Genomic DNA, 26,499 nt, shown 5'->3' with positions numbered 1-26,499 from the left:
CTGTATAACTGATGGGGAGTTCAAAGCACAGCAGGATGCTTCTGAGCCTCATGCTTTTTCAAGGTAGCATTCAAGGAAATGGCTTGTCTTGCATCATTGCATGTTCCAGGTAGTCTGTTAGCCCCCCAGTACTGGCCCACAACAACCAGTCTGCCTTCATGTGTGCACCCAACTCCTTTTGACACTTGCATTCCTATTTTAGGCCAATATGAAACTCTGCTTTTTTTTTTTTTGTGTGTGTGTGTGTGTGCCACAGCTCTTAGAACAATTGGCTGTGGCTTGAGTTTTGGATTATGAGTGTGCCCTGGCTGTTGCATTGCCCTTTGTCAACAAAAGATGCACAAGGCCAAATTCTGCTCACAGTCATGTTGGGGAATATCATGGGATCTGATCTTTCACATAGGTGTCTATTCAGGCTAATTCACTTTAGCATACTTCAGCATTAATAGAGATAAGACTGGGAGCCCTGCTTTCTGATGATGGACATATATCCCTTAAAATACAACCCATCTAGGGACTGATCAGATCTCACAGGATGGTTAGTGGAATGGGTTGTGATTAGACCCTGTTAGAACAAGATGACTATGTAGTGCCTTTCATAATGTCTCTTATCATTTGTGTTGTGTTGGCTTGCCTTTGCCAGGGACCATAGGTATCTATAAGGAGAGCTAGAAGTGGCACTGTTAGGCTTCAGAAATAACTGTCTCTACGTAAAGAGAGCAAAGGAATATCCTACTAGGAGAGACCTAGGGTATACCAATGCAAAATCTCTGCTTGCAATTGCTGTTAGTTGACTACACATTCTTTATTTTGTTTGATGTGATGTTTGACACCTCTTCAAAGCTTGAACATTTCACATGAGAAATGCAAATATTTTCAGTACAGCAAGCTGGATATTCTGATATTTAATTGAACAGTCCCCTGAGTAGTTGTTTATGTATCATGTGGAAAAGAGAGATGGGGAGGACGACGTGCAGTTGCAAGGTGTTCTCTGTTTCTAAACCTGCATCCTCTGTTGAAAAAGCAGGCAGTAGGTGGTAGTCATTATTTATTGTCATTACTGTTAGCTTTGCAAATCACCTCTAGAAATACAGAACAATATTGTTTTCTTTTGAATTTAGAAACCTGTTTCCTCTGATCTACTTGAAGATGAGGCATTTGCTAAATCTGTTCAATCTTTAAAATTCTTGGACCCATAAGGTTCAGTTCAGTACACAAGGCTATAGCTAAATAAATACCTCTGTGCCCTTTGACTTTGGCACTCTTGACAATACTAGTGCTTCAAACATGAACATCTCTTGAAGTATAGGATAGGAACTGTCCTCCAATTATTTCCCAAAAGCAACATCTCTTTTATGTGTTAATTTTCTGCCTGTAGTTATTGTTGAGTATTTATGGTTAACAGCAAAGTATTAACTTCACTCTGAGTTACTGTTTCTGATATCCTATAAATATATAAGCAGGCTGTAGACCTGGTGTAGCAGTGCTGGGAGTTAATCAGTTTTCAGCAATATAAACCTGCTGCCTTTCTCAGGTACCAGCACGTATGGGAAATGTTATATAGTCTGCCAATCCCAGATGATCTGCCTCAAGAAAGCAACGGAGACATCCATAAATTTAAATTAGCCATTCCCTTCACAGAGAAGGAGAAATACACCTGGGAAGAAGCTTGCAAAACTGAAGGAGGAGAAAGAGGGACCAGGCATATAACTGAAAGTGCTGGACACAGAAGCTGGCCTGAATTGGGCTAAAGATATGTATAGACTAGCATTCTCCTTTTGATGTGTATTAAATTATCCTGAAACGATGGGGAATTGTAGACAGTGAGTAAACACACCCTACAGAAAGTGTCCTCTCCTTGTTGTAACATATAGCTCTTATGCTGAGGCTGAGAGGTTTTAGAAGGTGTCAGACAGAACAATAACAAGGACGGGGGTGGGGGGGAATTAGTGTTATCTAGTCACATACCTAGCCAAGTTAGAAGTGAGTACTAAAATTAAAGGCAACCAGCTACTCATAAATGAGAACTAACAAGCAGGGGAAAGTAATCACTGACTTACCAGAAGAATCAGTCTTGGGGCTAATTTTGCCGTTTTTTTAATACCCCAGTATCAAAAAGCAAAATTAGCTACTAAATTGTATTGACATAGATTGTATTTTGGAGTTCTATTCATAATAGAAGGGTATTTCTCTTTTCAATTTGCTGTCTTTAGGTGACCAATCTTTTAATCCCTTTGTACTCTTCCTGCACATGTAGACAGATCTATGTGAGAAAGTACCATATTTTGGAAGTATACCTTATACTTGAGGCCAAGCCTCAAGTAATTCTGTCCAGTGATCAATACTGTGAGATGCAGCTCCACTCTCAAAGTTCAAATTATTTTCAGATCAAGTACATATCTCTCAAACTAAGTACATGGTAGATACTACCTAAGGAACTAAAATACTCTTACGTAAAGCCTGTCTGAATGCAAGAGAGAAACCTTAGCTGTACTGGTCATATGTATTTAAATAAGTGTAATTATTAGAAAAGCCTTGTAAGGAGTTTTATGCCATCCAAGTTAACATCTCTTTTGCTATCTTCTGTATGTTTTTCATGGTCACAGTGCTCTTGGGTCCCAAGGTTGCTGGCAAAGGATCATACTAAGATAGTGTTTAGGAAGGCTAAAACTTGCCAGCCCTGATCCTTGAAAGCACTGAAGTACAAGCCTAGCTGTTTTCTTCTTGCTTTTCTTAACTTGAGATGAATCTTGAGAATTGGCTATCAGTCTGGAAATTGAAGTTGATTCAAATACAGAGTCTGTTTATTAACTGTAGTACTTCAGAGTGTCTGTCATCCTATGTGATAAAAAGCAAAAGCTGTTAACCTGAAGCCCTTTTAATTTAAAAACAGAAAAACGCTATGTATTTGGTTACTGAGCATAAAGTGTTGTGGGAATTGAGATGCAAATAGCCTCTCTCACCCCCTCCCACCTTATAAAATTTAGCTAAAATGGGTGAATTACAAGGAATCCTGCATGTCCTGTTTCTTCAGTTTTGTGTGGCATAGGGTTTCAGGATAGGCCAGCTTTATTTCAGGAGAATGTTTTACTTACTTGCATTGCCCTTGGTGCAAGTGCCAAATAGAGTGTTTGGTTTTGTATGTGTTAAGTGTAGGTACAGCATTTTAAAAGCTTCACAGTTCTTAGTCTGAGTTCAAAATGCATCCAAGTCAACAACAAATAATCCCACTGACACAGCTGGGTAATGACTTAGGCTGTCCACAGTCAATGGCATGTGCTTCCCTTCTGTCAAAAGCTGGTGCTGTTCCAGCACTGATTTCCTGTACAGAAGCTACCTCATATCTTCATACACAAATGCACACATACAGAGCAGCAATTCCTGTTTCCAAGTTACTATCCAAGAAAAGCCAAGGTACTGTAATCAGTCCTATCATGATAGGTTAGGATCCAAGGGGCCTAATCGACTTGGTAGACAAAAGCTTTTCACAGGACTAATTATAGAAGGAGCCTGACCATCAATTAAAGCTCGTCTCTCTAAACTTTGTTTTTCAGACAAGGAAAGGCACATAAGGGAAATTTCAGAGAAGATCCAAAAATAGCAGGTGGCTGTCACTGCTTCTCTGTGCTCAGTTTTAATGATCAGATTGGAGAAATAGCATGTCTGGATTGCACAGGGATGCACAAATGTAGATCTAGTCTTTAAATGCCAGGAATGGGTATGGAGACATGAGTTGTGTATGTGAGACTCCAGCTCCTGACAGACCTTTCTACCTCAGTTTTCTCATGCAACACTCTTACCTTTCTGTTTGGTTATTTAAAAGTTTTAAAAGCCATTAGTGATCTTCTGATAAAGATGTTGCAGTGACATCTTTTTTATTGCACTTTCTGACCTGTGGGTGAGTATTTAAGACATTTGCTTTCATTCACCAAACTTAATAAATCAGAAGAATTTGTGCTGGTAACCATAAATACTGGGAATTTATCCAGCAAGTGGAATGTTAGCTGTGCTTTTTGTTTTTTATCTGGGTTTTTTTTGTTGTTAGTTTTTTGGGTTTTGATGTTGTTTGGTTTTTTTTCCTAAATTTGTGAGGGGTTTTTTCCTTCACTTGGAATTGGTTTCTTAGATTTTGAAATCTTTTTCTGCTTTTCAGTTTGTTTGAGGTAGCTTTCTTTGGTATTGGTCAAATCCCAACCAACCAGACTCACATTTTGTTCATTTTAGTTAGTTGCCACGATTTAATGAACAATAGACTTCTCTTTTGAAAGAAGGCAATCTAATTAATGCAGAAAAACTGTGTCATTGCTACTACCTTCAACCTCAAATATCTGGCATAAAAAACCTATCCTTCACCAGAAGCCACATGCTGCCTCATTAAAAACAAAAACAGGAAACATTTTATTTACTTTGAAAAAGACCATATCAAAATAGAAACAGTGGAAAGGAAGAGAGGCTGCAGCTGTTGCCATCAAAGTTTCAACTAAAGAGCTTTTTTTTTTTTTTTTTTTTAAATGCTTCTTGAATTTGACAAGTTCATGTAGCTTTGGTTTGTGGAGGCTTGCATATATTTATCTATACCTGTTGGGTTTGTTTCATGCCAGCAGATAGTACTTGTTTAATCAATCAAATTGTGTTCTATAAGGTTAGATGTGATGGTCAAAACCAAACATTCTTTGTTTGTTTTTCAGTAATGGGACTTCCTGTTTGTTTCAGAGTGTGGATTTCAGTTATCTGGGTTCCAGTGCATATGCTTCCGACATGATTAATAAACTCTTCTAGTTGATCTGAATGGCAGTACCACTTAATGTGCAGTTGGATGAGTCAAACCATCATTCACCACAGAACTGTACAGCAATCTGTACAGTATTAGCTTTGCACTGATGCCAAGCAGTCAGCCAAATTTGAGTCTGAAAGCGGAAAGAAAATGCATTTCTCTTAATTACCTATTTTTGGCTGTTTAAATATCCAAAATAATTTTCACCAATTACACATACTTGTTTTCTTCTCTACTACAAAAATCGAAAGGCATACAATTAAGCTGATCAAAAAAGAAACCATTCAACACTTGTTGTTCAACAGCATTTGAAACTCCCAAAAGAAATCAGTGAATTTAACTGCTTTGCCTTTCATACTTGCATCCTAGTCCCAAAATGCAAAAGGATTCAGATAACTAATTTCTTGCTGGTTTGTAATTCATAGAGAGAAACCAGCTCTGTGGTTTTGGTGCAGTCTTACTACGTCAGTCTTCAGTAACTTAAAGCCTGTAGGAAATCTATGCCACTTTTATCCCTATCAGTAGGTCAAGCTAGATGTTCTGCAGTCCTTTCTTCTTAAATGTTTTCAGAAACCTCATGTGACATCCTAGCATCGTCATCCCATGCTAAATGTGCTTTCTAGAGCTTTCTTGGTTTAGATCAGCTGTGAAACATTGAAGCAACAATAAAGATGTTGATCACTGTCTGGGTGAGTGCCCTCACTGCAAGAAATGTTTCCCAAGCTAGGATTTTTTTGTGTTGGTTTGTTGTTGGTGGTTTTTTTCTGGTACTGATTAAATGTTCTCATCTCACACCACCACTCTCCAATTATAGACAAGGTGGTAAAACATAAGTCAGTCATCTTTTAAACTTGCCTGATTACACATCCACATATTTATCTTCTTTGCTAGGCCTGGTCCAAGACCTGCAGTCAGACCCTGTGGTCTCTTTCTGTTCAGTGATGAACAGAGCAGAACTTTGCTTGAATCCATGTATGCTTCTTCCTGCAGTTGTTTTTCAGTATCAACTGCATTGAGTCCAATTTGGAGTGTAAATTCTTGTCTGCGTATTTGGGTATGAAAATGTTTGGGAGTTCAAAATATTCAGGTGACTGCAGCTGGTTTATGAATAATGTGGAAGTTTGGGGTTATTCTCAGGGTAGGCAAAAGTGGAAGAGGATACCAGAGGGGTGAAATTACTGGAATTCCCTGAGACCAGAAATTTACATTAAAAAAATGAGAGTAATAAGAACCCTCTGCCTCTTTGCTGCTAGTTGACTTCTTCAGGCTCTCTGAGGTAGAAATATTGCGTGTGAATACAGCACAAATAAGGGAAATAAATGTTAAGGAAGTCTAGAGGACATGATACATGATAGATGAGAAAAGGCTGAGTAAAACTGGTTTGTTCAGCCTCCAGAAGAAAAAGTGAACAGGAGATCATATTGCTGTCTTCAGCTTTGTAATGGGAGGGCAGAGAGGAGACAGAACCAGACTCTTCTTTAAGGTAAACGGGATTAGGAAGAGAATTTGCAGTACAGGAGATGCCGGTTTGACATTGAGAAAGAAAATATCACCACAAGAGTGGTCAAGCACTGGAAGAGGTTGCCCAGAGAAGTTGTCAAGTCTTCATCCTGGAAGACGCTCAACCTAGATGGGAAAGAACCTTGAGCAACCTTAGCAAGTATAAACTGCTCTGAGCAAGAAATTGGACTGTATGAATTTGTAAAGTCCCTTCCACCTGAAATAGTTATGTAAATGTTTAGCTCTTACTCAGTCTGTGAGGTATTGGGATTGTCTGGGTGCTGTTTGGGCAGCTGGGAAAGGGAGTGTGTTGGACAGGGAAAAGGAGTGTGTTTAGAAATACCATTTAAATTATGTAGGTTCCTTAAACTTTGTCTGTGCTGTGGTTTTGAGAGGCTCTATAAGCTCTCTCCCTTCTTGTCTTTTAACTTGAGGATATATGGGCTTCCTGTGCCTGCCATTAACACTATACGTAAGTGCTTCTGTGTTGAGATTGATACTTCAAAATTGAGCTCAGTGCAACAGGAATTGTTAAAAGACTGAACTGGATGTCCCTGGTGCACAGAGTGAGCAGAGCCAGACACAGACTCTGAAAGATAGACCTGAATGGCTTGCGGTAGGAAGGTCTTGGAGATAAGAGTACAAATTAAGACATTTTATGTGTTCTGTCCTGATTATATTGTCATGCTGAGAAAGATTAGAGAAAGAACAAATATAACTTTCTTTTAATAAGAGATTAATGAGGACATGGGGGAATGGACACCTACACACGCCTTTCTTCAAACACACAACATGCTTTGTGATGCATAATATTTCTAAAAATGGGAGAAAGGCAGAGATGTTCAGATTGACATTTTAGTGTCTATCTGAAATATAGGGTTCAATAATCCTATTATGTGTGTCTGGCACAGTCCTCCTTCCTTAGCAATGTGCCTCCCATAATTGCTATAATAAGAACAGCCAAATCCTAGCTCTCTGTGCCTCATCCTTCCATTCAGCAACATTGTATCATCACCAAATGCAATCTATCCTTTTCTTTCCTCCTGTGTGGTATTGATTTTTCTAACCTTTCCTAATGTTAAATTTGTTTGGCTTTTTAACTTTCTTACCAAAGGTTAATGTTATTAAGTTGAGCAGATATCTATAAAACTACAAGTGTATCTTGCAATTGTTACACTGTTCCTTTCATTAAACCCTGACTGCACCAGAAAGCTCTGTCATTAAGATTTTTTTTCATTCAGGAATAATAAGGTGAAGGTTGACAAGAATTGCATTTGAATTGTTGTCCCATTGTGTAGTGTAAAATATTGGACTTGATATGTCAGGAGCAACAGATTTTTCTAAAACTCTCTTACCATCAGTGAACATGAACTGCACTGACATTAATTCCAGCAGGGCTGTGAAAAGGATGCAGGAAGATGCTGGTCCTGCTGCCTGTCCTCTTCCTCATTTTGATTTGGCCACACCAGTTTCTTTGCCGTGGTGGCAAAAGGATGAGATGTAATATCTCTGCCAGTTCCAGAACTGGTCGTCTGCTTGATGTGGAAAGGGAATGGGAACTCAGTTTAATTTGAAGGAAGTGGTGGCTTTAATGGTGGCATCCTGTCAACATTTTCCAGGATTATCTATAGCAGTACTTGAATAAAGTATCAAAGGTGCAGACACTTGAGTAAACAGTTTCAGGACACTACTGTTAAGCCAGTTTCAATTTTAGTTACTGCAGCCAGAGTACCCTCTTAGGATCAATATAATGAGCACAGTAACCTGCCTTTAATGAATTGTGCATTTGACATCTCATTCACACATTTAGATTGCATTTCCATGACTTGTCTTTGAAGCCCTTTATTTTGAATATGTGCAAAAGACAGTAGCAGGGCTGAACGTAGGGATGTCTTACCTGTGGTGTATCATGGCTTTCTTGTGGAGCTGCAGTAACTGATCTGCAGTGTTCTCTTAGCCACCATGCTGACATTATCTTGCCTTGGTAGTACCTTGTAGGTGTTCCGAAATATTTTTCTTATTAAAGAACATCATGAGAAGCCAAGTAAAATGTTTTAATACTAGAAAGTATAAAATAATAAATACTAAAAGAATTTCTGCTGTTGTACTTCACTTAAAAAAAAAAACAACCAACAACACCCAAGCAACAGACAATTTGGTCATTCCTAGGTGGAGAGGAGAATTGCAGCCTACCTGCAGCTCCCAAAGTCTGTCAACAGAGGGAATCAGGCTTGTTAGTGACTGTAGGAAGGAGTATTTCAAAGTGCTGGGGAAGAGTGGGGGTTAAATCTTTTATTTTGAAATCAGTATTTCAAACTACTTACTTCTACCAGCACTGTGAAGCCAAGGAACAGCCCTGGCAAAAGATAAAAGACCTTCCTTCTCTAATGCTAATTTGAGTGCTGGTAACTCAGGTTCCATATCTTCTCCCATGCTCAGCAGTAGCTGTCCCTGCCATTGATTTAGTCTTCATCTGTCGTGTTCTCATGCTGTTCAAAGGCTGATTGTGGAAGACTGGGAAGGTTCTCTCTGTTCACAGTTTCTCACAGCTTGGTCTCTCTTGCCACTATCAATGCCAATAATGAGACTGTTTGAGAGCACCCCATTCTTAGTGAATGAGACACCTTTTCATTTAGAGTGGCTTTGATTGACAAACTGCCTTCAGTAGTTTTCAGATCCAACTGAGAGCTTTCTGGGTGGGCCTGAATACCCCCGTACCTTTCTTGGGCACCCTTCATGTCTCTGGCTGGCATTGCACAACTCGTGTTCATTACCAGAATCCAGATGGCTTGCGTCCCTTCTCCCCTTGCCAACTTTGTGTGAGTGGAGACATGTCAGATCTTCAAAGTGTTTGAAGCTTAGCACTGAGTCCAAGCTCCAGCTTCATTTTCCCAAGCCTCTTTGTGGAGGCAGCAGCATCACTTCTGCAAGGGAGGTTTTTCATTACATGTGCTGTTGCAGCTATATAATGTTTCACCCCAGCAGGCCTATTGAAGAAATATTTAGAGGAATATCAGGTATCAGAAAGGCTACCACTTTTGACCAGGTTTCTTTTCAGAAGTTTTTGAGGAGGGAGGAGAAGAGGTATAATAAAAATTATCTCTTCTTCCCTTATCGCTTCATCCAGATCCTCTACTGTGTAATATTTTGTTTGATATTAATTACACAAAAGCTGGGCAGGGAAGCATTTCAGTGTTAGTGTATCTCTTCTTATTGGAGGCTTGCTATTTTGTTGCAGATAATCCTCTAAACTCCATCCATGCACTGATCTGGGAAATTTGGTCTTCTGTACCTTTATTGTGTAAGGCAGAGGCAACTTTATCAGTTTGCATTTTTTTTTTTCTCTGATATAACAAAATAACATACTTTTTACACACAGGCACACATACAAAGATTGTGTAGTCTGAGTGCTTTACTCTTATCAGTTATTACCGTGTATAATAGAAACATAAAGTCTGTCAGATAAAGACAAAGCTGGGAGGTTTTTAAGGGGACCATGGAGTGGTAGGAGAGGGAACTTCTAAATCCAGCGTGCATGGTTCTTATTTTAACTTGCAGTCCTGTATTAGATATTTTGTATCCTTGAAACCTCTTTGACTAGTGACTTTATGTGGTAGATATACCACTTTTCCTTACTTATCTTTTTATCAGAGGTTTAAGACTTGCTTTAGCTCTCATTTAAGAAACTGGGATTCCTGCTCTTCTCCACTTGCTCTCACCTGTATTACCCCATTGCCAGGAAATTGTTGTTGTACCACAGCAAATTAACTAGTACAACTGCACTGGATCCAGGAAGCTTGAACACTTTGTATGTATATACGTTATATACACATATACATTACATACATACATATTTTATATATATATACACATACATGCACATTTTAATATATGTAGCAGAAACGTAGGAGCTGTAGCACCAGAGAGAACAATAATTTTCCTAGAATCCAATCCTGAAAGTTACTGCTCACCCTGCCAGAACTTCTCCATTCAGCAGAACATTGTAGAATATGCTTAACCAAATTCACAGATGTACTCAATGGGCTTTGAATATCTACTCCTGCACCACTGTTTCGTAACAATTTGTTCAGCTGAAAACTATGGTCTTTGAGCTCTTGTAGGGGTTATAGTCTTTTACTTAATTCTGCATCTCCATGCAGAGACTTCAGGAGTTGTTGACTGTGGTTAATTTCACCAAAGACAGTATTAGTTCTCAAAATTGAGAGATTACTGACATAATTTTTTTCTCTTCATTTTGCTTCTTCTTCACTAGGGATGTGAGTTAATTGAGACGATGGATCAGGACCTCACAGATTTCACCAAGTGCCTTCAAATACTCCAGAAAAAGATAGAGAAGAAGGGTCTTCAGGTAAATGTGACAAATCTTTTGTCTCTGTTTTTTATTAATTACTTTTCCTCTCAATGTATTTAGGTTTATGTTTCATGTTTGCACTGAAATGAAACAACATTTTCTGTAGCCTTGCCATCCTGTGGTTTTGTTACAATTTACTGCACACCTTATAAGCATTGATGCTTTGGCTCAAAGGAGTTACATGTGTGTCAACAAACAAGTGTTGGCTTTCTTAAAAGGCAGCTTGTATTGATTTCTCTTAATGAACTACCCAAAGTGCGAAAGAGCTGTTATGGCTGGTGTTCAAAGCAAGAGTCCCACTTCAGCATGCAAATATGTTTTCAAGTCTTGGCACACTGAGCCTTGATGTTTATCTCCCTCCTCTCCCAAAGGTGAGATGGGAGGGGGAACCATATCCTGCCAATATTACATATGGTAAGCAATATCTTCTTCTGGGAAAAGTTCCCCTGGAATCAAAGAAAACCTTTGCAGAGCAGGCAGTGCACTAAACATAAAAGGAGCCATATGGAATGGTCAGCTGCTCATTTCATTGGAAAAGCAAAGGAGGCAATGTTCCCCCTCCACTTCCATAGTGGTTTTGAGGGTCTGCTTGATTTGTGTCTCTGAGATGTGAAACTGAAATTTCTTGGGAATTTCCAACGTGGTGTATCAATGGTAGATGTGCTTTTGGGATAACTGGCCTATACTCCCATGGAGCACTTGTTCATAAGGGCTGAGCTCTCTCTTCCACTCTGCACCTATGGGTGGATGAAACTGAATGGAAACAGCTGCTGAATCCTCTTACCCACAGTGAGGGCAAGAGTAATATAAGAAAATTAAACAACAGCAGAAGATGGAAGGAAATGTGTAAACCTCCTCTTTTCCCTTTTGCATTGTAGCAGGACAGGAAAGTTGCCTGGCTTCCTGAGATCACTGTAGCTCCAACAAAGCAGCAATAGATAGAAATGCCAATGCCACTCCCTCTTTCTTCTCTCCTTACTTCAGTCTGATAGCTAATTAACTAGGTTTTGATTAAGCTGTTTTGAATTGTCTTGGTCTTCTAAAGGAAATAGATGTCCATGGGACATTTCAGAGTGCTGTCACACAATGCTCATCTGCAGTTACGTCTCCTCTTGCTGCCTTCTTAATACATACTGTTGCTCATCAGGTTTTTTTTCCAGCAATATAAACTGAGGTGAGAGGGTTTCTCCATACACTTCTCTTACCTCTCTGACTGTGAGCCAGGAAACTCTTTATATGGTAGTTTATTTTTCCCCCTGCTTATAATTTATCATGACAAGAGCACAGAGGGATGTCTTACCAGCTAGGACATGAATGATAATGAGTGCCATCAGAACAGATGAGCCACCTGTGCGTAGTATTTGTTTCGACTTTGGCCAGTAAAGTGCTTCCCTCTTAACAAAATTACCCTTAGAGTGAAGGAGAACTTGAGTGTTTTCTGGATTGGGTTCATTATCAGTCTCAGCTGTTGCCATAAAGGTATTTTTTTTTAAGCTACCACAAGAGATTTTATTACAAATAATCAATGTGCTGTTAAAATAAGAGCAATGGCAACATGACAGCTATGGATATGTTTCAAAAAGAAATAGCCTATTTGTAAAACTTTGAATTCTTTGATCACTCTCCTATGGAAAGCCCTGTTAAGTTGGCTAAACAATACTGCATTGTAATCCTGGATACTTTGAAAGTACAAGCCAGAGTGTAATTGCACTAATTGTGTAGAGTTCATTCCAATGTACTAAACCTAGGATTTCAGATCAGTTATAATACTTTAATGCTGTTCCATGTAAGTTGTGCTTTAAATACAATCTGTGTTTTTCAGAGGTGCAAGAAGTAACACAGGTATGTTTTCTAAAACTAAGTACCTTGTTCATTAAATCCTAGCTGCTTCTTGCTTGCAGTGTCTGTTCCATAAAATGTAATAAGATGCCATCAGTTTATTAATGCACACTAGCTAGGGCATACATTTCTGGGTTTGGTCTTCTGCATTTTCTGACATAAAGACTTTCAAGAAGTTATTGGGTGAACTTAGACAAATAGTATGTGAAACTTAGGGAAACAGAACCCCAAACTGTATAACAACTGTATAAATTGTTTATGTTCCAATTTGCCCTTTGTTCAGAAGCATTAGGTATAATTTGTTAGGAGGAGGCTTGTTGGTTCCTCTGGATGTCCTGATAATGCAGTGCTTAGCTTGACACCTGGTCCCTCAGTAACATAGAGATTCTGAGCAGTTGCAGCATATACTGGCCTTTGTTTATATAGCCTCTTTAAATACCCAAATTTGCACTTAATTTAGGCATCTTTATGGGTAACATTCTGGCATTAAAAGTGTCAAGTAGTAAGAAAACAGAGTGTTCAAGCCATAGATCTAAAACTTTAAGGAGAATGGAAATTTCTTCATAGAGGAAGGCTACTATTGAATTCTGTGGTCACCTGAGAAGTACATACAGCTGAGAAGAAAAGCCAAGTTCCGAAAACTAGAATTGGATTGAAAAGGGGATTTTCTTGCCTTTTTGTACTTGCCTTTTTGGGCTGAAGTACAAACTTGCATGTCACAATGTGGGTTTTTCCCTTCTGGAAAAAAATACCATAAAATCTTTCCTTGTGACTAAGAGTATTTACTAGGTGGAATATGTCTTCCTGGTTCCAGGAAAAATATGTATGTCTCTAGCTTTGATTTTTACCCGCTCTGTCTGGCTTATCCAGAGCTGCTGTCAAAGAGGAATATGACAAAAGAGAGACTATAAATCTTGTTTCCCCATGATTTATAGTTGAAGTAGCTAAACAAGGAAAGTACCTCTTAAAAGTACCTTGGAAAAAAATAAAATGATACCACAGTCATGCTGTGTTTGCTGCTCCTTCTGGGTAACGATATGCTAAGGTCGGAAATTAATTACATTCAATGTATAAAATGGATACACAATCCTGTGGCATAGTTTATCATGATTAAATTCAACTGTGAGGAGTTGAGGTATTTGAAACAGATGTTCCTTTGTTGGTTAAAAAATAAGTTGTCATTTATCTGCTATACTGAACAGATAAGATTTCTATTCTGGTCTGTCTGCCACCTCTGCAGAAGTTCTATGTCAAGGAGTTTTTGGAGCTCACATGAACATATGAAGGCAATATTTTTTTCCAAAGGATGTAAGATTGTGTCATTTACTTTCCATGTCTCTGCACCTTCATCCTCCTCCTCCTCTTCCTTCCTGCTCACCCAGATAGCTTTTGAACAAATAACTTCTGAACAGAGGAATAAAGGACTGAAAGGTAATAATGTCAAACAGCTTTCTTAGAGGTCAGCTGAGTAGGAGTGAAGGTGATATGGACATTCAGTGCCCACAGTGGGAAGAAGACTGCAAAATTAGTTTAAGTTTTACTGGTTATCGGGTAATTCAGTTTGAGAAGAGGCCTTAGAAATGCTTTTACCACAAGGGAAGATTAATTTGGAGTTGAGAGTAAATTGAGACACAAGTCTGGGAGAAAAAACACCTTGTTAGTTCTTGAACTCCTTGTTTGATAAAAACTGTAGTAATTCTGTCTTCTAGAATAGTTAGCCAAATTCATAACTGCTTTTTTATTATGTCTCAATAAAAAGCTCTTAGAATAGTTTTGGAATCCTCAGAGTCATTACTTTCTGGTTTACATTGCATATTTTAGTTTCGTAGCCATGTCAGAAAGAAGCACTGTGGTCATTTTGTGATAGCTAAGTCACCTAATTATACATATTTATAATTACAAACTACAATGAATGTTAGAATAATCAGTACTCTTTATATTTGCAAGCCAGAGTCAGTCTTAATTTTCCCTCTCCACAGCCCTAATTCATTTGTGAATTGCATTGTATTGGATGAGTGAAGCAGTGAAGTACCACCAACAGAATCAGACTCCTGAAGTTTCTTTCCAACCTAAAGGCTGTTAGATATTTCTTTTTCTCTTTCTGCATGACTGTGAGTACGCATGCACACACATGCACATGCATGTATGTATATGGACACACTCATTTTCTGGCAATATACCTTCCTGGGGTTATGTGATGCTTTTTTTAATGTCTTAATAACTCTATTTCTGCCATGTGTTTCTTTTACATTGTTTATGGCTATTGAACAGTTAGGTATGCACATTTTGCTTTACTTCTTTCATCACTGTTTTATCCATTCTGTGATTATGCAAGCACTTTCTTAATTGCAACACCTTCAAGTAGATTTATTTCTGTCTGGTACTACTTTCTGTTCTTGGTATTCTCTCATGTAACACAAGCTATTTCCAGAAACCAACTGAACTGGCAGAATTATAGGCATGCTTACAATATCTCTTACTTAGAGATTAATGGATTCTGCGTTAAAAGAGAGAATTATTATCTGTGATTCACACATAGGAAAGCAGAAGTACAGAAGCAATTTGGTCCCAGTCCCGCAGCCTGCTAGTGATCCAGTTGGGGATTATCCTCCAGTTCCCCGTGTCCCTGGTCTGACTCATAGGCAGCTCATAGCAGCTCACACCAGTGAGAACTGGAAATGTGTATCAGTTATGCAGCTCCAAGAAGAATCCTCACAATATAAAGATAGAGCTAAGCTATTACCTTGATCTGAGAGTTATGAACTCTGCTTTCTTTAACTCTTTCATTTAAATAGCATTTAGTCTTAAAACTAAATGGGACTAGTCTGGGACTTTTCATTTAACTTTATTATCTTTTCTGCTAAAAAAAGTGAAAGCAGCTCATTTGGTTATATGGGTTGAAGATACAAAAAGTGAATTTTATTGAAGCCTGTATGCCTTTTAGTGGTTTAATGTTAAGGTCTTTAAATTGGTAAAAACATCAGTGTCAATGTGAGAAAGTGAAAAAATCCAAACCAGCTTTTCCTAAAAACCCTTTGCAATAAAGGGATACTGTACTAACATTTCCATTTTAAAATTACACTTTAAAGCTCAATCTGTCAGCAATCGAGGATGTTAGTTCATTTAAGTGGACACAAGCATTCTTCCCTTTGCCCTTTTAAAAGAAGTGTCAAATCAGTTCTTTCCTATTGAAGAAGGCTAAATTAAACATAATATTACTGAAGTCTTATGTTTATAAAGTCAATACAATGAAGTGATGTTCATGTACCACCTTCAGCTATGCCGTGTTTAAACAGCTTATTTAGCATTCTGTGGTTTGTCTTTACATGAAGAAAAAGACCCCAAAGGAAAAGGGAAAATACTTTGGACACCAGGAATTTCTCTGCAATACCAGTACTGTGAGCTCAGATTTTCATAAATATCTTGTGGGGTTTTTTTCTGCTTGATACATTAATACTGTGGTGTTACAAAATCATGACATAAGTTTATGTTTATAATTAAGCATAGTAAGAAAAATGCACTGGTACAGCAAAATTGTAATTTATTTCTTCCTACTAAATTGAGATGCTTGTCAAGAATAAATTACAGATTTTTGGCTACTGGTGAGATAGTTTCATAAAAACCTGTAGCAGTTTTTGACATCCATGCTTGTAGAAACACTGGATTTAGAGGGAAGTTTCATAACTTCATAAACTGCAGTGATCTGGTCCTTCTAGCAGTACCTAAGTAGTTCATACAAGAATGTTTCCTTACCGCTTTCGAGGCTTTTTTTCCCCTGTGACATTTTCCTCCTTTCGTCAAATCTTTTAAGCTGTGGTATATCTTTCCCTTTTTTCCTTCTCCTTACCTAGAAGGGAGTATGGAGGGCAGAAGGGAGAGGAAGGTATTAGACTGTTGCAAAGTAAGCGTGTGAGAAATGGTTTAGCCTGTAGCCCTGAGGCCTCACTGTCTTCTGCAATACTTTTGCCTTCCCTGACCTTTAACTCTGAGCCGACACCAGCAGTGTTCAAGAAGGGGTAAAGGGACTTAGAAAAGTTTAGCTCTTCACAAATATGGTGAAAATGAGGCAGCTTGGTAGTACTTGAAAAGCCCCTACAGTATTACCACTGCAGAAAAGGCATTAGCACAAGCCTAACTGAGGTAGGTATTGAAGGATATTGATAGCAGAGCTGCACTGGCAACCTGGCTTTGCTAGTTCTAATGCTCAAGCTGTTCTTTTTTTAATCACCTACCTTTTAATTTGACTTTGTCCCTCCTAAGGAGACTCGGGATGATTTCTTCAACTTGCCTAAAGAGCCCATCAAGTTTTGCCTTTAAACAACTGAACGACTAAGCACTGAACAATTAAAGCTTCATATTTTGTGCAAATTAAATGTGGGCATAAAATGTTTACAGCTTCACAAGTGCCTCCAGTTTAAAAAATCATGCTTCATTTCTTTTTAAGTATATAGCTAAATTTATATGTTCTAGAGGACAGTGCAGAAAAATAAAATATATTCTGTAATGGCTGTAAGCTGACATTACTCAGGCTATGTTTAGCTTACCTGCTATAAATACTGAACCTGCTCTGAAAAGGAAAATTGGCATCCAAAATCCTAACCTGTTTCCTTCAGCATAAGTGTATCTCCAGCCTCTTAGAAACAACTTTATAAATTCAAGACTTTTTTCTGCAAATCTGCACTCGCATGGAAAAAAAATAATTCTATGCTGCCCAAGTATTCAGTGAAATCACTCAAAAGAGGAACTATTTGCAGAATAGGGCCTGAGAGACATGGGAGAAATTTTCCGTCTTCAGTTTCAAGTCTTACATCTGTCTCTTGAGTATAATAGGACAGGCTATTATCCCCTTGTTCATCATGAAGATTAATGTTGAGACCAGCTGAAAATATTACTGTTCTGTTGGGATCTATCAGGAGATCTTCAGACCTTTGTGAACCCAAATTTAAAGTTTTTAAACAGCAGAGCTGTCTTGTCCTAGTTAGGTGCAAAAACCTCTTTCACCGTCATATCCCCTGCAGTGCTGCAGCAGGAGAGTGAGGATGCCCTACAGCTCTTGTGTTATTTATGATGTCTTTTGTACAGACTTCATTGCTAAATGTTAAGATATGCAGGGAAAGCACCTGAGCCATTAACTCTCACTCATAAGAAGTTAAAAAAAAAAAAAAAAAGCATCAGCTTTTAATGGAAATGGAGATTTGTGAATTTCCTTTCCTGTATTTTGTAGAGAATGTTTTCCCTTAAAATCTGTGATTCTTTACTTAAAAACTGATACCTAGCTTTAACATGACAGAACGGAAATAAAAATAGGCAGAAACGTCTTTTTAAAGAAAAGATGCATCTGGTTTAGGAAGCCACAAGAGAGGATCTCAGCTCTCAGAGTGCTGAACCTGCCTCTCCCTGCTCATCTGGGTATACATGGCTGTGGGCTGCTGGCAAAGTATTTCACCTAACAGCCATTTTCCATAGGAAACCTACCCCACTGCTTCGTGTTACCACAGTTTTTTTTAGCATCCCTTGTTAGCTTTCCAGGGGTCCCAGACTAGCATCTGGGCAAGAGCTGAAACAGACCCACATGGAGGCATGGTGGGAAAGGAAAGGAATTTGATGGTGGTGAGAGAAAAGGTGGCTGTGCTGACACATCTTGTGTTGGTCTCAGCCTGCTAGACAAGCAGAAATAATAATGCGATAAGCAATGAGAGTTATCAGGCTGAAGTAAGAACTTGCATCAGGTTTATGTGCCCAGGTGCTTTTGGGGGGCTGCAGGGGAAAGGAGAAGCCAGGCCAGGTTAGGCCAGTACCTAACCTGCGAGCCCTGAGAGGAGAGCGGGAGGAAGGGCTCCAGTAACATTTCCCCTGCAGAAATTCCCCTAGAGAGAACCCGTGGAGCAGATGGTATCTCCTAAGGGAGCTGCAGCCTGTGCACAGCCCATGTTGGAGCAGGTACCCACACAGCAGCTCATGGAGGACCACAGTGGAGCAGCTGGTGGAGCGCCCCACTCCGAAGCAGGTGGATGTACCCTGAAGGAAGCTGCACCCCATGGAGAGAGGAGTCCATGCAGGAGCAGGTTCCTGGCAGTAGCTACAGCTTGTGGGGAATCCACACCGGTCTAATTTGTTCCTGAGGGAGTGTACCTCATGGAGAGGACCCCACGCCATAGCAGGGGAACAACATGAGAAAGAAGGAGGGGCAGAGAGGAGCTGATAGGAACTGACAACAGCACCCATTCCCCTGCACAACTCAGGGGAGGGTGGAGGTAGGGGAGCGAGAAATGAAGGGGGCCTGAGAAAAGGAGGAGTGGTGGAAAGGTGATTTTAGTCTTCTCTCTTTTTTTTATCCTCTCTAACTTGATTTTTTATTGACAATAAATTAAAATTAATTTTGCTCAAGTCAAGTCTGTTTTACCCATAATGGTAATTTGTAATTAATCATCTCCCTGTCCTTGTCTTAACCCTTAAGCTTTTTCATCTTATTTTCTCCCTGTTCTGTGGAGGAGGGAGAGTGAGAGAGTGGCTGGGGTAGGTGCCTGGTCACTGTCCAAGGTTAACCCACCACAGGCCTGTAAAGTTGTCAGGGCTCAGGCAGGTGTGCAAAAGTGTGCACACTCTCATTGGTCTGTGTCTTGGGATAGATACCCTGTTGGTGAGCTAGCAGGCAGAATTTAAAATGTCTCTGATCCATCAGGTCCTGAGTAGCCAGGAACCTTCCTGCACAAGACTGTCCTCTGCCAGCAAACCACAGCAGGAGCCACGGTCCAGGCCAGGGTCCCTGATCTGGCCAGAGATCTGTATCCCTTTGGGGGAACAACAGAGCTTTTTAGAGTCTTTGCAGCAAAGAGCTTCATCCCTTTGCAGTGCCTTTCCCACCTGCAGACCCTGCAGGACTGGGTTAACCTCCAGCACAAGCTGCCAATTGGCTCTAGTTTAGAGGTACAGGATGACAGGCATCAGCATGGGAGGGTGTGGGTCCTGCTGGCAGTGAGGTGGTGGCTTGTGGCCGTGTCATCCTTCCGATCTTGTGGCAACATGGAAATGTCTTGGAGGGATGGAAAGGAAGACTGTTTTGGATTATCTTAATTTTGTTGCTGCTGATAGATTATGTTTTTATATACAGATCAAGTGTGCTCAGGTGTAGCAATGTTTATGGATAGCAATCTGAAAGATAATAGACAACAATATTAAAAAACCCCGTGCTTTTGGCTTTATACATACCAATCTGAACACTTTGTAAAAGCTACGTTTGGATTACACTCTGGATTTCTTCTAAGTGAAGACTGACAGCCAGTGTTAAGTGAAATGTGAAATACAAAGCTCACAAAGAACAGATTTTCTTGAAGAAGATAGGATCACCTTTTTTTTCCTCCCTTGAGCTGTTTATCGATGGGAGTTTTTACTTTGTTTGTTTTTCTTTTTATTCCTGGAGGCGGGCTACAAAGACATTAAAAACACAGCATGTGCCAAACAGTTTTTGGCAGTAGATGCAAGTGGATATGAGATTGTTAAAGAGATTTTCCAGACCATTTTAGGATAATCTTTTGAGGGCCTCTTGCTTTGCTAGACAGGGCTTACTTTCTTAGGGAAATGATAGTTTACAGTGATGAGTCTTACGTGTCAGTGGGGGTGATACAGAAGTATGTGCTGTGGATTACAGTGGTTCAGCTGTGGGAGCAGAAAGGTTAGCTTGATGTGTGTGAATGTCTTTTTGTATTGTTTTGAAAGAAGAGAAGATTACATGATATTTCACAAAACCACATGATAGATAGTCCTGAAATCCTTGCTTGTGCGCAGAAGAAATGCATCAGGGACAAAACCAGCATACATTTTCTCCAAAGCTTTGGTGAACAGATTGCTCTTAAGAGTTTTAGTGCACTTTTACCTACTCACAACAGCATGGTAACAGCCTGGAGTAGGGACCAGAAAATCTGAGGCAATGAGGAATTGCAGTGACTCTCACCTCACACACAGCAGGAATTGTAGAGCTGTGCGCCACCTGACTGGCAGTAGCAGAGTGGGAATTATTGCTGTCCCTACTCTACTTTACCTGAGGCACAGGGAGTACTGTTTGTTCAAGGTCATACAGAAATATTCAGCACAAGAGCAAGCAGTCAAATTCAGATTATTGGAGTCCAGCAGTTCACATGGATTTTGTAGATGAGCTTTCTGTAAGTAAGAAAGAATAAAGTCACTGGTTATGAAGTTGATGTTATATACACCCTCAAACATTCCATTTACCTGCAGGAAAGAACAAAGCCAAAGCACTGAAATGAAATAAAGTCATTTGATGAGAAATGTAAACACAAGTCAATAGTATAGAATCATAGAATATGCTGAGTTGCAAGGGACCCATCAGGATTATTGAGTCCAACTCCTGTCCCTGTGTAGGGCACCCCAAGAATCACACCATGTGCCTGAGAGCATCATCCAAACGTTTCTTGAACTCAGGCAGGCTGGGTGCTGTGACCACTTCCCTGGGGAGCTTGTTCCAGTGCTCATCCACCCTCTGGGTAAAAAACCTTTTCCTGATATCCAACCTAAACCTCCCCTGATTCAGCTTCCTGCCATTTCCCTGAGTCCTGTCCTTGGTCACAGGAGTGAACAGATCAGGACCTGCCCCATCTCTTCCCCTCGTGAGGAAGCCACAGACTGCAATGAGGTCACCCCTCAGCCTCCTCTTCTCCAAGCTGAATAATCCAAGTGACCCCAGCCGCTCCCCATAAGTCATCCCACCCAGACCCTTCACTATCCTCGTGGCTCTCCTTTGGACACCCTCCAATAGCTTGATGTCCTTTTTATATTATGGTGCCCAAAACTGCACACAGTGTTCAAGGTGAGGCCACACCAGTGCAGAGTAGAATCACAGAATCATAGAAACATAGAATTGTTAGGGTTGGAAAGGACCTTAAAGATCATCTAGTTCCAACCCCCCTGCCATGGGCCGGGATACCTCCTGCTACATCAGTGTGCTCAGAGGCCCATCCAGCCTGGCCTTGAAAACTTCTGTGGATGAGGCTTCCACCTCCTCTCTGGGCAACCTGTTCCAGTGTCTCACCACCCTCGTGGTGAAGAACTTCTTCCTAACGTCTAATCTGATTCTACCCACTTCTAGTTTTCATCCATTCCCCATAGTCCTAACACTACATCCTGAAAAGTCCCTCACCAGCTCTCTTGTAGGCCCCCTTAAGATACTGGAACGCCACAATAAGGTCTCCTCAGAGCCTTCTGTTCTCCAGACTGAATAACCCCAACTTTCTCAGTCTGTCTTCATAGGAGAGATTCTCCAGCCCTCTGATCGTCCTCGTGGCCCTTCTTTGGACGTGTTCCAGCATGTCCATATCTTTCTTGTAATAGAGGCTCCAGAACTGAATGCAGTACTCCAGATGGGGTCTCAGGAGAGTGGAATAGAGGGGGAGGATCATGTCCCTCGACCTGCTGGCCATGCTTCTCTTGATGCAGCCCAGGATACAATTGGCTTTCTGAGCTGCAAGCGTACACTGATAGCTCATGTTGAGCTTCTTGTCCACCAGTACCCCCAAGTCCTTTTCTTCAAGGCTGCTCTCAAGCCAGTCACTGCCCAGCCTATCTTGGTGCTTGGGATTGCCCTGACTGAGATGCAGGGCCTTGCACTTGGTCTTGTTGAGTGGGACAGTCACCTCCCTTGACCGATTGGCAAGGCTGCTTGATGCACCCCAGGACACAGTTGCCCCTCCTGGCTGCCAGGGCACACTGCTGGCTCATATTCATTTTGCCATCAAACAGGACCCTCAGGTCCCTCTCCACTGCACTACTCTCTAGCCACTCTTTCCTTAGTCTGTACTTGCCACCAGGGTTGCCCCTTCCCAGGTGCAGAATCTGGCACTTGCCCTTGTTAAACTTCGCGTGGTTGGTGACTGCCCATCTCTCTAACCTGCTGAGGTCTCTTTGCAGGGCCTGCCTGCCCTCAAGGGAGTCAACAGCTCCTCCCAGTTTTGTATCATCAGCAAACTTAGAATTCCTTCCAGTCCTGCGTCCGAGTCATTGATGAAGATGTTGAAGAGGACTGGGCCCAGGATGGAGCCCTGCGGGACCCCATTAGCGACGAGTCACCAGCCTGATGTTACCCCGTTGTCCCAGTTTTGGACTGGGACACCAGGACACTTATTCACTGTCACTCCTTGTGCTCGTCGTGTGAGCCAGTTACTCACCCATCATGTGGTACACTTGTCCAGCTGTGTGCTGGACTAGCAGAACCAAGATAAAAATGTTTACAGCTGCTCAAATCCGTGGCTAGTTTTTAAGATTACCCTTTGCTTTTCCTTGCTAATATCATACACATTGTTTATTTTAACCAGACAAATGTGATCTATTTGTGTGCTTATTGTCATTAGCAGAAAGAATTAACCTCTCATTTGAAATAAAAGGGGTTACAAATAGAGAAAGCATTTAGGTAAAAATGTAAGAAAATGAACATAAGCAAGAAATGCCTTGTGAATGAGATGGAACAATATAATATAAAGACTAGTGGAATCAGTGAGGTTACAATGAAGCTGACTGAAGGTTGTCATCTCAGGTACACAGACAGGATGGCAGCCTTCAAGTGGGAGCTCTTGTTCCCATGAAGAGTCAGATGGCTGAAGCAGTGAGAAAATTCTAGCTAAATTAAAGAGAATTCTACCCAAGCAAAGTTAAGATGCTGCTGTGTGCCTGAGCATATTGTTCCTGTAGGAAATTTAGTGTCATACCTTTTAAGTAAAACACTGAGCTAGAGAGCCATACTCAACTAAAATAGACAATGCATTGCTATATATTCAGCATTAGGTTGTGAGACTTTAATAGTTCATTAGATTCACATTGCAATTTTGTGGATTAGATAAAAAAATGACTGTGATCAGGCCAATACAAGACCTCTGATACAGCTATGGGAGAGTGAGCTGAAAGCTACTCTGCCTCATTTGTTATCAAGGAAAAGTGCTTCCTGTATTTTAAAATCTTCAGTACTGAAGCTGAAGCAGAGATCAGAAAGGATATATCTGGATTTTCAAACCACATCCTGAGTTGACAAAATTGCCTTATGAAAGAAAAAATACTTGTAAAATACTTCTAAACTGATCAAAATTTATAGTGTTAAAGCAGTAATAAATGTAGCATTCACACTACTACTTGTTTGCTTTTCCACATATAATAACCCTTGAATATATATGTATCTCAGCATATAATGTTCTTAAATATATATACATGTTACTACAATAATTTTATTCTCTGTATCATATTCCTCCAAAATTCTAAAATAAAGGAATAGGCTTATAAATTGTAGGAAAAAAGGAAAAGCTGTGAAGGGTGAATAGATACCAGTGAAGTGTGAAAGTGATAAAAGAAATCTGTGTTCGAATCACATAGAGTATCTGACCTGTAATTGGCATAGAAATGTCTTAGGTATTAGCAGTGGGTGGTCTCCATGGTATCTGAGGGAGGGAGGCCTATTCATGGCTCCATAGCTTTTATGATATATTGATTACTGTTGCTTTCACTTTTTTCTTTAGGAGAGGTGTTTTAGCATATCCGTTAGTGCTTCAACGTGTCAGTAAATGTGTTCCACTTCATCGACCCACCTCTCTGAGACTTAGGCATATTTGTTTGCTTGTTGTCTGAGCTCATGTGGAAGAAAGTCCTTTGAGTTGTCTGTCCAGAGCCTTACCCATACCCTGGGGAGAACATTTCTTATCAGAGATAACAAGTGCAGTTTTGAAAGGAATGGACAGCCTTTGCTTTCAGTTTGAGCCTTGGACTTTGCTTGTATATGTCATGATGCTGCTGCCATTACGCAGCTATATACTGCACTCTTCACCCACCCCAGGGAGTTCCCAGCTTAGAATCATAGGACAGTTAAGGTTGAAAGAGACCTTAAAGATCATCAGGTTCCAACCTCCCTGCAGGGACACCTCCCACTAGACCGGTGTCGTGAGCCGATGCCAGGGGGGGCTATCAGGAACAGTTTCCCACAGCCAGGCTGCACCAAACCTCATCCAAGCTGGCCTTAAACAGCTCTAACAAGGGGGCTTCCACAACCTCTCTAGGCAACCTATTCCAGCACCTTACTACCCTCATGGTGAAGATTTCTTTCCTGATGTCTAACCTAAATCTCCCCTTTCAGTTTAAAACCATTACCTCTTGTCCTATCACTATCTTCTCTGGTGAAAAGCCTCTCCCCAGCTTTCCTGTGGGCCCCCTTTATGTACTGGAAGGCCACTATAAGGTCTCCCTGGAGCCTTCTCTTCTCCAAGCTGAACAGCCCAATCTCTCTGTCTTCATAGCAGAGGTGCTCCAGCCTTTTGATCATCTTCATGGTCCTTCTCTGGACCCTTTCCAACAGGTCTGTATCTTTCTTGTGCTGAGGGCCCCAGAACTGTACACAGTACTCCAGATGAGGTCTCAGCAGAGCAGAGGGGCAGAATCACCTCCCTGGCCCTGCTGCCCACACTTTTGATGCAGCCCAGGATGCAGTTGCTCTCTGGGCTCCAGCACACACTGGTGGCTCATGTCGAGCTTCTCATCTGCTACCAGCCCAAGGTCCTTCTCCTCAGGACTGCTCTCCAGCCATACTCCCCCCAGCCTGTATTTTTGCCTGGGGTTGTGCCGACCCAGGTGCAGGACCTTGCACTTGTCCTTGTTGAACTTCATGAGGTTGGCACTGGCCCCCCTCTCCAGCCTGTCAAGGTCCCTCTGGATGGCATCCTGTCCCTCTAGCGTGTTAGCCACACCACACAGCTTGGTATCGTCAGCAAACAGCAAATGAAAATCCACTCCATCTCACTATTCATGTCTCCAACAAAGATGTTGAACAGCACTGATCCCAACACTAACCCTTAGGGAATACCACTCATCACTTGCCTCCACTTGGACACTGAACCATTGACCACAACTCTCTGGGTGCAGCCATCCAGCCAATTATTTATCCACTGAGTGGTCCATCTGTCAAAATCATGTTGTGTCAGTTTGGAGACCAGGATGTCATGTGGGACAGTGTCACATGCCTTGCACAAATCCAGGTGGATGATGTCACTTGCTCTGCCGCCATCCACCATCTCTGTAGCCTTGTCCTAGAAGGCCACCAGATTGGTCAGGCATGATTTGCCCTTAGTTGGCTGTCACCAATCACCTCCTTATTTTCCATGTGCCTTAGCAGATTTTCCGGGAAGATCTGTTCCTTGATCTTGCCAGGCAGAGGTGAGACTGACCAGTCTGTAGTTTCCCAGGTTTCCCTTTTTCCCCTTTTAAAAAATAGGGGCTATGTGACCTTTTTCCCAGTCAGTGGGAACCTCACCAGTCTGCTATGACCTCTCAAATATGATGGACAGAGACTTATCAACTGCATCCGCCAGCTCCCTCAGAACTTGTGGACGGATCTCATAAGGTCCCATAGACTTCTGCACCTTCAGGTTCTTAAAATGGCCACAAACCTCTTCTTCTCCTACAGTGGGGGGTGCTTCATTCTCCCAGTCTCTGCTTTCACCTCCTGGGGCCTTTGCGATGAGGCTGGAGCACTTGCCAGAGAAGGCTGATGCAAAATAAGTTATTGAGAACCTCAGCCTTCTCAATATCCTGCATATCTAGGTGTCTCGTTTCCTTTAGGAGAGGGCCTACACTTTCCTTGGTTGTCCTTTTATCCCCAACATACCTATAGAAGCTTTTGTTATTTCTCTTTACACCCCTGGTGAGATTTAATTCCATCTGGGATTTGGCTCTCTTAACCTGGTCCCTAGCTGCTGGACAACTTCTCTGTAATCCTCCAAGGGTACCTGCCCTAGCTTCCACCCTCTGTATACTTCCTTCTTAAGTTTGAACTTTTCTAGGGGCTGCTTGCTCATCCACGCCAGCCTTCTGGAGTTTCTACCTGACTTTCTCTTAGTCGGGATGCACCGCTCTTGGGCCTGGAGAAGATTATCCTTAAATATCAGCCAGCTTTCATGGGTCCCTCTTCCCTCCAGGATGTTATCCCAAGACACTCTCTCAGGCAGATCCCTGGAGAGGCTGAAATCTGCCC

General features: G+C 41.1%; 1 protein-coding gene across 3 annotated transcripts in view; it reads left to right on the top strand.

Moving 5' to 3' along the window:
* The window catches only part of TPK1 (thiamin pyrophosphokinase 1), a 341,274-nt gene that overhangs the window by 199,432 nt on the left and 115,343 nt on the right, over window positions 1–26,499 (top strand). For 2 of the 3 annotated variants that reach the window (XM_051611450.1, XM_051611451.1), the window contains one exon: window positions 10,548–10,643. In XM_051611450.1, coding sequence (XP_051467410.1) covers window positions 10,548–10,643 — 96 coding nt within the window. Of the gene's footprint in view, window positions 1–10,547; window positions 10,644–14,475; window positions 14,597–26,499 lie in introns of those variants that run through there. The other variant, XM_051611452.1, reaches the window with a different exon arrangement.

The sequence above is a fragment of the Apus apus genome, chromosome 2, assembly GCF_020740795.1.
Source record: "Apus apus isolate bApuApu2 chromosome 2, bApuApu2.pri.cur, whole genome shotgun sequence".
NCBI classification, from domain to species: Eukaryota; Metazoa; Chordata; class Aves; order Apodiformes; family Apodidae; genus Apus; species Apus apus.
This window is presented reverse-complemented; position numbering and strand designations above follow the sequence as displayed.